The sequence below is a fragment of the Elephantulus edwardii genome, unplaced genomic scaffold, assembly GCF_000299155.1.
Source record: "Elephantulus edwardii isolate Elephantulus edwardi_28Jun2011 unplaced genomic scaffold, EleEdw1.0 scaffold00189, whole genome shotgun sequence".
NCBI classification, from domain to species: Eukaryota; Metazoa; Chordata; class Mammalia; order Macroscelidea; family Macroscelididae; genus Elephantulus; species Elephantulus edwardii.
Window position 1 is genome coordinate 4,076,766 of NW_006399939.1, and position 14,181 is coordinate 4,090,946.

Sequence of the window (14,181 nt, forward strand, 5' to 3'; positions counted from 1 at the left end):
GGAGAGAGTGTGGTTTGATTGATGATGTCTGAATTAGGCTGGGTGGAGTCTGGACTGACATGTCTGCATTGGACCTGGTGGACAAGGTGTGGATTGATTAATGATGTCTGCATGGGCACGTGGGCAGGGAGGCTGGGGGCGGAGCACTGGCCCCAGTGGGTGTCAAGGCATTGGGCTGGGGTCCACTCACAGTGATCATGACAGAGTTCCAGGTGGCAGAGAAGACATCCGTGTCGTTGTTGCCCTGGTAGTGCTTGCTGAGCTCCTTGGTGAAGAATTCCCGCGTGAGCTGGGGGCAGAGGAGGGGGTGAGTTGAGACCCAGCAGCTCAGTGAACCTCCCCCCACTTCGTCTCCCCACTTCCCCTTCAGGAGTAGCCCAGTGGGAAAACCCCCCTGGAGCGCAGTGAGGACCTCAGGACGTACGTTTTCCCTGAAGAGGAAGGCCAAGATGGCTGCTGAGAGCTCCGCCAGGAAGATGAGCAGGATGAACAGGAAGAACTGCAAAGACAGGAGGGGGCTCGTGAGGCAGGGAGGGTCTCAGGCCACACTCAGCTGGAGGGTGCAGGGCAGCTGCCTGCTGCTGTGGTGCCTTGAGGTCTGCCACACAACTGTCACGAAATACAGAATTTTAAGATGCTCTTGTAACCAAAATATGGTAAAAGCACACAAATGATGCGCATGCCACGTTGAGGGTACCTTTAAGAGAAGGCTTTTTTTGTGCAGTGTACAACCTGAACGACCTTCCTGGTAGTCCTGGCAGGAGAGTGTTAATCAAAGTTGGGGGACTTCCTCCCCAAGTGGGGAATTGTGCAAGCTGTGTGAAGTGTAGGTTCCTTGAGGACCTCTGCCTGATTTCCCCCCATCTCGTCAATCCAGTATTATCTCTCTCTGCCCCTGCTGGCATTTAAGGGATTTTAGGAGGTACTGGGGTCCCTAGGTTAAGCAGTTGCTAACCAAAAGGGTCAAGGTTCAAAGTCACCCAGAGGCACTTCGGAAGAAAGGCCTGGCAATCTACTTCAGAAAAAAAATAATCACTGAAAACTGCTATGGGTTGTGGTTTTCTTGTGACACATATGAGGTTGCCATAACTTAGTGATAAGAAGCTACACTGCAATCCCAAAGAGACACAGTTTGAATCTCCCAGCTGTTCTGCAGGAGAATCCCGTGTGATTTACTGCCTCTGAAAACCTGCTGAAGGGTCAGTTATGGGTCAGGTCTGACTCAATGGCCAACAACAACAATGAAAGTCAGTAAGCACATGCTATCACCTGTCAGCAGAACGTGTCAGTGGAAGTGTGCTGTGATGAGTTAGAAAAGGTTTCAGTACCGCTTCCAGACCAACATGGATTAAGAAGAAAAACCTGCCAAACTATTTGAAAATCTGCCAGTGAACAACCTACAGATGTTCGACGGGGTGTGACAGGGCCATCGGAGCATGATCATGGGGCCTTGCAGGCCCAGGCTTCTACCGAGGATGGGGTCACTCCGTGAGTTAACAACAGAACAGGCAACAGAGGCAGCTTCTACTGCTCCGCCCACCTGCCCGCCTGCACCTCTTGTTCCCACAGGGACTGACAGAGATCGTTAGCTGTAATTCAGGCGCAAGACAGGGAAATGCAGTGAATCTGTCAGAATCTGAACGGGGAGGGAGGATAGTCAGATTTGAGACCTAACACAGAGCCCCCTCTGCTCCACTCTCCACATTCCTTGACGTCCCAGTTTTAACCAAGCTGAGCCTATTTTCAGAGCTTTCACACCCTGGATTCTCTCCACAGGATATCCTTCCTGTCCTCCCCCTCCAATGCCTCAAATCTCTAGTCCAGGGGTGCCCCCAGTCCCTACTTGGGGAGATGCCTTTCCTGACTTCCCCAAACAGAGGGATGTCTTCCTTTCTCAGGGCTCCCTCAACACAGTGTCCCAACAGGGTTTACCTGGATGGTGCTGTGTCCCATTGGGCCCTGAATTTGAAGAGGCTGTGACTTCATTCTCTGCACTTTGCAGGGAATGAGAAGATTAGAGGGGGATGAATGAATGAGTCCTTGAGTACGTGCCTCAGGGTAATCATGTACTATTCTGCTGTACCACAGACTGTCAGAGGAATGAACAGTCTTAGACGTGGCACAACTAGAATGTTCCCTAGCGGCGAGGACGGTGAGGACTTGGTCCCGCTTCCTCTGGACACGTGATCAGGAGGGACCACCAGATCATGGTTAGTCAAGCTGAGAGTTAATGGAAACGAGGAAACTTCTCATTTGTGAGATGCGCTCACCCAAAACAAACCCAAACAGCAACGTCTGAAGGATCGCTCAAGACTGGACAATGTCTGGTTCTGTTGTACCCAAGGTCACCATGAGCCACAGCTGGCCTGATGGCAAGTAACAATCACTGATATGCTATAACTCAGGACCCGGTGGAAGCGGGCAGTAGTACCTGGGGCCAGAGCAGGAGAGAGAGGAAAGAGCGTGCCTGTGTTATTCAGCCTAGCCGGCTCTTGACATCTATGAAGTCCATGAGAGCCTTGGACAGCTCTCCATCCACCTAGAAACATCTAAACAGACAAATTTCCAGTGTCCCTGTCTCTGGCTGCACCCAGACCCCCCTACATGGATCATCATCCTGACTTGCTCTGCCCGCACTGAATGGGCAGGAGCTGGGGCAGCGGGGCGCAGGGCTCCTTCTCAGCTGCTGCAGCTTCCCCCTGTGACAGTGACGGGATGGGCAGGAGCTGGGGCAGCGGGGCGCAGGGCTCCTTCTCAGCTGCTGCAGCTTCTCCCTGTGACAGTGACAGAGGCCCCTGGCAGGGGTCCTGGCACTTCCATTTGGCGAGTGAGGGATCACCATCCGGCTGGTTGCATTTCACCAGGCGTCTGTGGGGGAGTGCCTTCCTGGCCCCTGGCCTCTAGGTGGACTGGCTGGCAGGCCCTCAGCTGGCAGGGAGCTGCCTCGGAAATGGTTTCTGCCCACGGTGCCGCGGTGGGGCTGGCTTTGGCTCCTGACTGTGCTGCAAACAGCAGAGCAGATGCGTCTGAGCCAGTGCACTGTTCTCATCACTGGGGAGCGTGTGTTCGATCCAGGATGAATGAGCGCAGCTTAATGCAGGCAAAGTGCTCAGGACCGGCTGGCACGGCTAAGGGCTGACTGGGTCAGGGCTTCAAACCCGAGAACAAATGGTTTCCAGAAGACAAATGCTGAACGGGGCACTTTTTAGAAAAGTCTCAATGGCCACCATCTTTCGAATATGTAAGGATCCCTGCACGGGACAAAAGCACCTCTCGTGGGGGGTGTGGTTAAGGCATTCCACTATTAATGAAAAACTGGTGGTTGGAACCCACCACCTGCTCTGGGAGAAAGATGCCATCTCTTCCATAAAGATTTACAGCCATGGGACCCTACTCTGTGACGACAAGTCAGAACTGACTCAAAATCAGGGGGGTTTTGGGTAGCTGTTTGACTATTAATAAACGCTCTGAGTGCACTTTCTCCAAGCCAGATTTGTTTGTTCTTTGGGCACGCCATGGGATATTCAATATTCTTCACCAACACAATTCAAAGGCATTGATTCATCTTCCATCTTCCTTATTCATTGTTCAGCTTTCACATATTTTCAGTGAGGAGATTGAAAAGTCAGGTGCACCAGAGTCCTCAAAGTGACATCCTTGCTCACCAGCACATTAAAGAGGTGTTGGCAAACAAATATGTGAAGACTACGCATGGATCCCATCCTTTTGGAGTTTACTTTGGGATGAAGCATTAAAGAGGGGACTGGTAACACCTGGATAGAGAAAGGAGGGGGCTCCCCAGAAAAAGTGACATGCAGAGCAGACTGCCCTTGCTTGTTTGATTAGAGGAGGGTCTCCCTATACACAGGGATCAAGATGGAGTGTGTGAGTCTACGTGAGTGTGTGACAAGGAACAAGGTGGACAGTGGCATGTCTGTATCAGCCACAGTGCCACTTCTGCTCACCCTTCTCCATTGTGAAGTAACTCCCTCCTGTTTACTAGTAGAAATTAAGAGCTCAGCTGCTAACCAGACTGCTGGAGGTTCAAGTCCACCTACAGTATCATGGAAGAAAAGCCTGGCAATTTCCTTCTAAAAGGGTCGTTCACTGAAAACGTTTGTACACATTGCTATTCAGACAAGCATGGATTTACCATGAGTTAGAATCAACTGTATTGCAACTAGAACTGGCCTCATGGCTTATCTCTGGTTCCAAGGAAGGAGTTCCCCCCTAGACTGGCAACAGGACTTCCCTCAGTCAAGGTCAGGGTTTGCTCACTTGTAGTTGACCCAGCCTCATTGCATTTGCTTAAGGACACACTTGCTAGTAATTACTGAACATTGAATTTGCAACACTTTACTTAGGATGGAAAAAAAAATGAACAAAGGGGGCGGAAATTGCTATGGTGTGAACACTTCCAGCTCCTCTAACTCATCTGCCTTCGGGCACGGCTCCTTTCAGCTCACGTTTCTAATAAATATTTACCAAATTTACATGTTTGATGTACAATTCAGCTCATTTATCATTTAAATACACTCAGCTCGTTCTGCTGTTCTCTCTTTCAATTTAGCCTGCCTTAAGAAAATATACAAAAATTAGCATCATTGAATAAATTGGCTTTATAGAAAAGTCCTTGACATGCTCCAAGGTATGCAAAAGAGGAAACGAGGATGTGACAAAATTCCGATGATCATTTGCTATTAGGTGCTGCTGGGACAGGTCTGGCTCATGGTGACCCTCTGGACAGCAGAGTGAAACACTGCCCGTCCTGCGCCATCCTCACCAACGCTGTTCTGTTTGAGCCTGTGGTTGCTGCTCCTGTGTCAGGTCTCACTGAGGACCTTCAGAATTTTCACTGGCCTCTCCCGAGCCTGATGTCCTTCTCCAGGGACAGATGCCTGCTGATGACATGCCCAAAGTACTTGAGAAAGTTCCGCCATCCTTGCTTCCAAGGAGCATTTTGGCTGTGCTTCGTCTAAGACAGGCTTGTTCTCTGGCAGCCCTTGGTGGATTCAGCCGTCTTTGCCAATGCCGTAATTCAAAGGCATCAGCTCTTCCTCAGTCTTCCTTACTCATTGTCTGCAAAAGCCGAGGACGGCCCCCTCAATGCGATAGTCAGAACTAACTCGTAGCTGCCCCTACATTGGGTGTTGAAGGCTGTAAATCGCACGGGAGGAGACTGGTCATCTTTGTTCAACTAGGCTGTTGGTTACCAATGCAACTTACTGTGTGGACTATGCCACCACGAGGTGACTGAAAATATTATTGTGCTTGGATCAGGCACACCTTGGGCATCCAGGGGACATGCTTGCCTGTAAACACTTTAATAAGGAGCTCCTTTGCAGCAGATCTCCCCACTGTAATTAATATTGTTTGAAGCTCAACATGAAGAAAATAAAGATTCTCACCCCTGGGCCAATTGGCAGCATCATGACAGATGGTGAAGGGACTGAGATTGTTGACAGCTTCACTTTGCTTGGCTCCACAATCAACACCCTTGGCACCAGCAGCCAGGAAATGAAAAGATGAATTGCATTGGTAAACTCTTCTGTCAGAGACCACTTCAAAGTACTGAAGAGCACGATGTCAGTTTGGAGACTAAGGTGCGCCTGATCCAGGCCATGGTCTTTGCAATCACTTGCTATGCATCAGAGAGCTGGACAATGACTAGAAAGGACAGAAGGAGAAGTGATGCCTTTCCCCCTCCACATGCTGGAGCCTATGACCTTTATTCATACCCCTCCACAGAGTACAGTCAGAGACAAGGCCCCTACTCAAAGCAAGAAAATCTGGAGCTGGGATTCTGGTCACATCCTCAAAGTCCCCTGCCCCTGACACTCTCCTGTGAGCTGGAAGTTCTGCTCGCCCTCCTCCTACATCTCTGTACAGGGAGGGGAGGAGAACTGATGCCTTTGAAGATGCTGGAGAAGAGTATTGAATATACCATAGACTGCTAGGAGGACAAACAGGTTCATCCTAGAGAAGATGAAACCAGGCTGATCCTTTGAGGCAACTATTCTGAAGCTTTGTCTGACATAGTTTGGACATGGTACAAGGAGGGACCAGTCCTTGGAGAGGAACATCATACTTGGGAGGGTGGAGGGATGGCACAGTAGAGGAAGACCCTGATGAGATGGATTGATTCAGTGACTGGGGTAATCAGGGTAGGTGTGTTGGAGACAGTGGATTGGCACAAGATAGAGCAGAGTTTAGGGCTGTTGTACATAGGGTCCCTATGAGTCACAGGTGACTCGATGGCACATAACAACAATAAATATTGTAGCTGATTTGACTGCCGCTTCTATGAGCATTGTTTGTGATCCAAGTAAAATTAAATTCTTGCTAATTTTAATATATTCTCCATGTATCGTATTGCTCTTTATTGATCCAATGATAAAGACTTTTGTTATCTTTATATTAAAGTGAATTCATGTCTTTGATCATCATTGGTGTTTCACAACTAGCCTTGAGATGGTCTCTCAAATTAGGTGGGATCTACTCAAGGGAAGATCTTGGCTTTGAGGGATTATTTTCATTTTCTTCACTTTCAACTTGAACTTGTGTAGTAGCCACCGATGATCTGTTCCACAGTCAGCCCCTGGTTTTGTTCTAGGTGATGACAATGAATTTGTCTGCCTTCTCTTCCCACAGATAAGAGTCAATCTGATTGAAATTAGGGGTTGAATTTGTCCTATTCTATATGAAACTGTAAAGCTGATCAAGTGGAATGTTTGGGAAATGTATCCTGAGATGATGTGATCATGATGTAATTAGACTGAGGGTCTTCAAGACCGTGTGGAATTGCAGCCTCAGAGCAAGAGACTGTCCAGCTAAGCCCTGTCTCCAAGTCTCCTATTTCCGCAGGCCTTGGAGCAGGCCAATGGGACAGTGTGTCTCATGTTTCTAGAGGGGTGAGACCATCAAGGAGAAGGCTTGACACCACAATCCAGCCCGAACCACCATACAGTCACGTCCACACCGGAAGAGAGAAGGAGTTCTCCTCATAGTTTAAGCCACAAGTCTTTTTGAAAACCTTCCCTAAGGTTTGGTGCTTCTCTCCAGAAACATACACACACACACACGCACACGCACACGCATTCTCACATCAAGCTTAATGTTGTGCATATAATTTTAAGTGAATTTTAGACAGCCTGAGCGCTGAGAAGTGTAATGTGTAAAGTGTAAAGTGTAACCAGAAGGTCAGCAGTTCAAACCCACCTGCCCACACTGTGAAAGCAAGCCAAGCAACTGCTTCCCGTAAGGATTTACAGCTTTGGGAACTCAACAGAGGGTCACAAGGAGTTGGCCCTGACTCCACAGCAGAGATTTGGACCTTTTTCTTCAGTTCATTTCAGGTGAGGAGTCACTGGACCAGTCTTGAGTCCATGTGTCCCCAACGCTCCTGCACTATGATCTCAGGAGGAAACTTACACATCCTGGGCCCCAGATAAAGGGACAAAAAAGAGGTGAAGAGATGTCAGAAGATAAGAGAGGGAAGAGGAAGGGAGAGCAGAGAGCAGGGGAAGGGAGGGGGGAGGGAAGAAGAGAGGGAGGCAGGAGAAAGGGAAGGGAGGAGGGAGGGGGCAGAAAGGGGGCAGGAAGAAAGAAGATACGAGAGGAGGTAGAGGGGGGTACAGAGCCTGAGGGAGAAGCAAGGGCATGCAAGGTAGAGAGGGCTGGGGAGGAAGACAAATACTGAGAAAGGCAGAGACAGTGGGACAATGGGAGAGGGGCCGGGGAAGACAGGGTGTGGCCCAGAGATGATCATTCTGGGGAGAGAGCTGGAGGGAGAATGAAGACGCCAGAGAAGCAGATGGGAAGGGGACACAGGGCGGTGAGGAGAGGACCCCAGGCCGGCAGGGAGGATGTGGCCATCACGGTGACTTTGGAGTGATATTGAGCAAACCTCTCGTTCCTTGGCCTCTGTCTTGGTTTTCTCGGAAAGTGCTGGGAGAGAGGCTGTCCTGGTCCAGCTGGCAGGCTTGGCGAGAGTCACTTAGCTCCAGAAGACTTAAGAGCTTTGAGAGGCAAAGTGAGGCCGGCTTGCTCCCAGCCAAGAGTGCCGGCTGGGCTTCCTGTCCTGGCTCCGAGATAAGCCCATTAACAGTGAATGGGCCCCAGGGGGCAGAGGTGCGTAGGAGAACTGGGAGGTTTGGGGTGTCCTGGGACCCATATCTTCAAGGTCCCTTGGGACTCCACAAACCTAGAAAGTTCCATGCTAAGAGCACTGTTGGCTGTAGTGGAGCATCCTCCACCAGGGGGCGCTCACAGGTTTTCTTTGTTTATCTCCAAAGAGAAGAATTGATGCCTTTGAGCTGTGGTGCGGCAGTGTTGAATATACCATGGACCGCTAGCAGAACAAACAGGATTGCCCTGGAGAGGGTGAAACCAGGCTGCTCCTTGGAGGCAAGGATTCTGAAGCTCCGTCTGACATACTTTGAGTATGCTGCAAGGAGGGACCAGTTCTTGGAGAGGGACATCATGCTTGGGAGGGTGGAGGGACAGTGCAGGAGAGGAAGACCCTGGATGAGATGGCTTGGCTCAGTGACTGGGGTAATGGGAGCAGGTGTGTCAGAGATGATAATGTTGGCATAGGATAGAGCAGGGTTGAGAGCTGCTGTACACAGAGTCGCTCTGAGCCGCAAGCCACTGGATGACACCTAACAGCACTAACACACCAAATGAAAAGCTTGCGGCATACATTTTACACCCAGGAAGGACAAATGGACCCCAGGCTCCCGCATCACACATGTGACAGTGGGAGCCATGCCTCCTCAGGGATGAGAGACCTCTCTCTGTGCGCTGTGAAACCATGGGGGTGGGATGTCGTGCTCTGGCTAGGGGAAGGGGCATTGTGCCAGGTCTCAGCCTCCAAGCACTGCTGAGCATTGTTTTGTGCCCTGAAGGCTTGTAAGTAAGTCCTGCAGCCCAGGTCTTCCTGTCACTGAACTCCCGACCCCCACGAGAAGTACCTGCCAGCTGACTCACCCATACATACACTTCTCTGAACCGGCCTGTTTTTACCTTACTTTGTAACCAGCCTGGACTCAACCAATTATTCTAGCCTTTAGGGTATCTTAAGGGAGAAAAAAAAGCCATCTTCCAAGGCCAGGAAAGTAAGCAAAGCCCCAAAGGAAAGCAGAAGAGAATGAGAATATCCACCATTTGTCTCATTTGACCTCAACCTCCAACAGAGTTTTTCAGTCACCTCCGTTAACAAGCCGTGAAGGCACAAGAGCCCAGAGAAAGTAGCTAGAGTCACACAGCAGAGGCAGCACAAGGCACATCCTCAAACCCAGACCTGCTTCTACGGCCCCATCCATAAGGGAGGGGCCAGTCGAGGCATCTTTAGGTCCTGAACTACAAACCCTGTAAAAGGCATTTATTCTTTATTATTTAATGAACAAAGAACCTTAAGCGATCATATCATATTTTAGAACTGGAAATCCAAGAGGTGATTTACCCAACAGCTAATCAGCTTAGTTATTTTACTGTTGTTGTTACGTGTGCCATCAAGTCTGAATGGATCTATAGTGGACCCTGCAGGGTTTTTTTCAGAGAAAGTAAATAGCACAGGAGGAGTCTGCCCATTTTTCTCAGGTGGAGCAGCTGGTGGATTTGAACCATGTGCTGTTGTGTTGGCAGTGCAGCTTCCTATCACTAGGCCATCAGACTCCCTTGCTATTTTACTATGGAGTTATATATTAGAGTTCTTGAAAATAAGCAAGTTAGAAAGCATTATGGTCAGTGTTCTTGACCCAGTCTTAGAAAAGTCCATGGGATTGACTTGGAGGGTAAAATCACTCTAGTGCCACCTTCTGGCAGCTCACCAAAATTACAGGCATAGCCCCAATATCAAGAGCAAACTCCAGAAGCCTGGGCACCAAACACAAATGATCAGGGTTGGTGAATTTCTCACTCCTGAAGGGCACGGGGTCTTATTTTCACCCTCACTGTGAGTCCTCTGGAGTCTAGACACAGAGTGGGTGTTCACTAAGTCAGTGGTCCTGCCTAGTGGGGAAAAGGAAGACATGGTACTTCAAGAAACAGCTCCCCTAAAGGCTTGGGGAGTACCTGCTTACAGCAAAGCAGGGAGTGTTGGTCAAAGGGCTTGGAGATTTGGTTCTATCCCTGTCTTTTCCCTGTGTGACTCTGGGGAAGTCGCTGAACCTCTGAGGGTTTCAGGACCGTTGAATTCCAAGTGAATAGATGGACGCGTTGATCTCAGAACCCTCCAGTGTTGACGGCCCCAGACAACAAGCTGACATGTTGGTGTCCGAATGGAAGCCAGGCAGGCCTGGATGTCAGCAGCTGCCCCTCCTGCTTCGGGGAGCCCTGTACTCACAAACAGCAGCAGACACTTGTTCTCGCGGACGGCCCCGCAGCAGCCCAGGAAGCCAAGCAGAAAAAGCAGAGCCCCCATGGCCAGGAGGATGTAGGCGCCTGTGATGAGCAGGGGGTTGGCGGCCACGATCTCCCGGAAGCCGGTGGGGTCCACCATGACCCAGATGCCGATGCCCAGCAGGCAGGCCCCTCCCAGCTGCCGGTCAGGAGAGAAACAGGTAGAGGAGAGATTAATTAGACACCCCCCAACAAAACACCACTCCCCAAACCCTGGGGCGGGGGGAAATGCCAACTGCAGGACAAGCCCACAGCCCAACAGAGCTTTTAACTGTCTTGAATTTTCTCTTGTCCCTCTGTACCAAGTACAGTGTACATGGTCTCAACCCACTCTCTAAGCCTGGGCAGCAGGGAAATTTGCAGGTCAGGAGTCACTTAGGCATTCCCTTTAAATGGCAGAGGTATCCGTCCTTCCTTCAGATATGTCTTGAGCACACTAAGGGCAGAGATTGAGGCTGGATCAGGAAAGCTGGCAGGGCTGGGGCTCTCTGTCAGGCCATGTGGAGAGGGGCTCTGGGCTCTGAGGGGGGGATGGGCTCCCAGCAGAGACCTCTGGTTATGGAGCCGTCTAGTGTGACCCTCACATTCTGCACCGAGGCCCAAAGAATGACTCGCAAAAAGTCACCCAAACTTTATGACTGGCATCTGAGAAATCAGCATCAAAACTTAATGAGAGCAGTTCTGCTCTGGACACTAGGAGCTGGAACTGACTTGATGGCAGTTGGCACAGATTGCCAGGCCTTTCTTCTGAGGGTGCCTCTGGGTGGATTACAAACTGCCAATCTTTCTGTTATCAGTGCAAAATCTTAACCATTGACACAACCCAGTCTGGAAAAGTGTCTAGACACCCTCTCTGTGCTGAGAGAAGTACAGATCCCTGGTGGCACAATGGTTGGGAGCTTGGCTGTTAACAGAAAGGTTGGCAGTTCAAATCCACCAGCCATTCTCTGGGGAAAAGTGTGACAGTTTCTAGAAAGATTTAGACCATTGGGAACGCTATGTGCAGTTCTACTCTGTCCTATGGGGTCACTAGGAGTTGTTGGTATTTTACCCAATGGGCTGGTGACTTAAAGGATTGTGGTTCGAATCCACCTGCTGCTTGGAGGCAGTAAGATGGGCAGTCTCCTCCTGTCAAGATTCACTGCCTCAGAAACCCCGAGAAGGGTCACTATGAGTCGGAATCACCTTGACAGCAGCAGGTGTAGTGGGACTGGGAGGAGCCGCTGCCAACTAGAAGCAACTGATGGCATAACAAGTGGTGGCTATGGCTGGAGCTTGAGTTTGGCTAAAAAGAAGTCTGCAAGCTGAGGGGACAAGCTGTGTGGCTTAGATCAAGGTACTCCATTTTTAGAAGGCCCCAGGGCCTTGGAATGCTGGGTGGGAACGCTGGGCCAAGAGTGACCAGCTTGTAAAATGGTAATGTTGGGGTTAGAACTCAGGACCACAGGGAGAGAAGGGAATCATTGCTGCAGCCAATCTACAGGGACAAAGATACACAGAGAGGCTGAGGCAGGCGTGGCCAGAGAGGGGGCCTCTCTTCCATGGGGACCTTGCCTGGAAAGGAAGTCTCTATCCTTCCTTCAGATGTGTCTCGAGCGCACTAAGGGCAGAGGTTGAGGCTGGATCAGGGAAGCTGGCAGGGTTGGGGTTCTCCCTCAGGCTGTGTGCAGAGGGGCTCTGGGCTCCCAGGATAGACCTCTGATGGGATGCTGGTGGGCAGACACTCAGGGTCTCGTGCACAGGACCAAGAGGTCTGGGTGGGGAAGGAGCAAAGCTATCAGGCACTTGCCAAGGACTTTACAAATGCTGAAATGTCAAGTAGCCTGTTGAGGTAGGTAAGGTATTTAAGGTATGAAGATATTGAGGTTCAGGAGGTGAAATCACTGTTTCAAATCTGTTCTCACAGCTGGTGAGATGCAGAGCTGGATGTGAACCCAGGGATCCAACCCCCAGATATGCTTCCAATGACATCAAGAGGCTCTGCTGGCTCAGGTCCTTTGTCTGTGATCTGCTGTGGGGGCAGGGTTGGGCATGGCTCTCTGTCATCCCTGATCACCCTCCTTCAACCTCCTCCTCAAAAGGAGTGAGACCTCACAAAGGGGCCGAGGCTGCAGTCCCCTTTGCCAGGAGCTGAACCACCCTGAGAGTGTGCATTGTATCTTTTCTACGATGTGGTGGAGGGCTGTCTGGGGGAACATTTGGGAGTGGGGTAGGCACTCCTCCCCTTCATGAAACCCCGCCTGGGCACCCCATTCCTGGCCCTGGGACTCAGCCCACTGAGTGAAGATTTCTGGCTCCCCAGCGGGGACCCGGGGCACATTCCAGGCATACTTACAAATATGAAGAAATTGAAAACAAACATCAAATACTTCATGCAGCTCAGACAGTCGCCTTCCATGGTGCCGCACCTGCAAAACAGCAAGGCAGCCTCAGTTTCTCTGCTGGGGGACCCCACAGGGAAAGAACCTTGGTCCTCCTTTCACAGCCCACAGGGCCAAGCAGCCAGCCCACCCAGCAGGTGGTTTATACATTTCTGCTAGAACTTGGAGCAAAGGGTTCTGGGATGGTGTTGGTGGAGAGCTGGGGGAGAGGTCAAGACATAAGCGACCTGCTTTCCTCTTCTGAAAAATAAGGTGAGCAAGCTTTATCTCACAGGCTCCATGAGGCTTATTTTTAATATGAATTAATTATTAATGTTTCTGCTGTTACTGGGTGCCGTTGATCATGATTCATAGTCACCATGTGGACAACAGGTCTGAGCCCTGCCCTGTCCTGCACAATCCTCTGATCTCTGACATACTTGGCCCATTGCTACTGTGTCAATCCATCTTGACGGTCTTCCTCTCTTTTGCTGACCCTCCACCTTTCCAAGCATGATGTCCTTTTCCAAGGACTGGCCCCTCCTACCAACATGCCCAAAGTATGTGAGATGATGTTTTACCATCCTTGCATCTAAGGAGCTCTCTGTTTGCAGGTCCTCCGAGCCACACTTGTTAGTTCTTTTGGCAGTCCATGGGATACTCAGCACTCTGCCCCCACACCACGACTTAAAAGCATCTATTCTTCTTCAATAATCCTTATGCATTGCAAAAAATTTCAGATGCATGGGGAGTAAAAAGACCATGGTTTCAATCAGATACACCTTAGTCTTTACACTGACATCCTTGCTCTTTAAAAAATAAAACACATTCGGGAAGTCCTTGATATCAGATTTTCACAATTCAACTCTTCTTTTTGATTCCTTGACTAGTGTTACCAAGCATGTCGTTTGTGGATCCAAGCAAGATGAAATTGTTGACAACTTCAATTTGTTCTCCATTTATCAACATGTTGCTTATTGGCCCAGTGGTGAAGATTTTTGTCTTCTTGATATTGAAAATGACTGAGGATTTTCTACCTTCTTGATACCTAGAGGCAAGAATCTGCACTGCAATCCCAAAGGCACACAGTTCAAGGCCATGGCTGCTCTGCAGGAGAAAGATGGGCAATCTCCTCCTGTGTGATTACCTGCCTCTGAAAACCCACTGGAAGGTCAGCTGTGGGTCAGTTCCAGCTCTATAGTACACAACAACAACAACAACAACAACAACAACAACAACAACAATATTCATTAATAGCCAGTGAAAAGGCAGAACAGAATTTCAGATTTTCATGGAATCCAGATTCTCTGGAGCCAGTGATGCTGAATGAACCCCTAAAAGTATTGCTCCAGGATTATCTTCAAACCTTAAACTAAAACAATATTCTCTGAAGTCTTATTTAAACCGATCAATAACTTAG

At 49.7% G+C, this 14,181-nt stretch overlaps 1 protein-coding gene across 1 annotated transcript in view; it reads right to left on the reverse strand.

The window, feature by feature from the left end:
- The window catches only part of TSPAN18 (tetraspanin 18), a 21,170-nt gene extending 8,366 nt beyond the window's left edge, over nt 1–12,804 (reverse strand). The window contains exons 1-4 of the mRNA XM_006896747.1: nt 12,737–12,804; nt 10,346–10,540; nt 425–499; nt 191–289 (exon numbers count right to left, since the gene is read on the reverse strand). Of these exons, the coding sequence (XP_006896809.1) occupies nt 191–289; nt 425–499; nt 10,346–10,540; nt 12,737–12,799 (432 nt within the window). The 5' untranslated portion in view covers nt 12,800–12,804. The remainder of the gene's footprint in view (nt 1–190; nt 290–424; nt 500–10,345; nt 10,541–12,736) is intronic.
- Between the last annotated feature and the right edge of the window lie 1,377 nt (nt 12,805–14,181).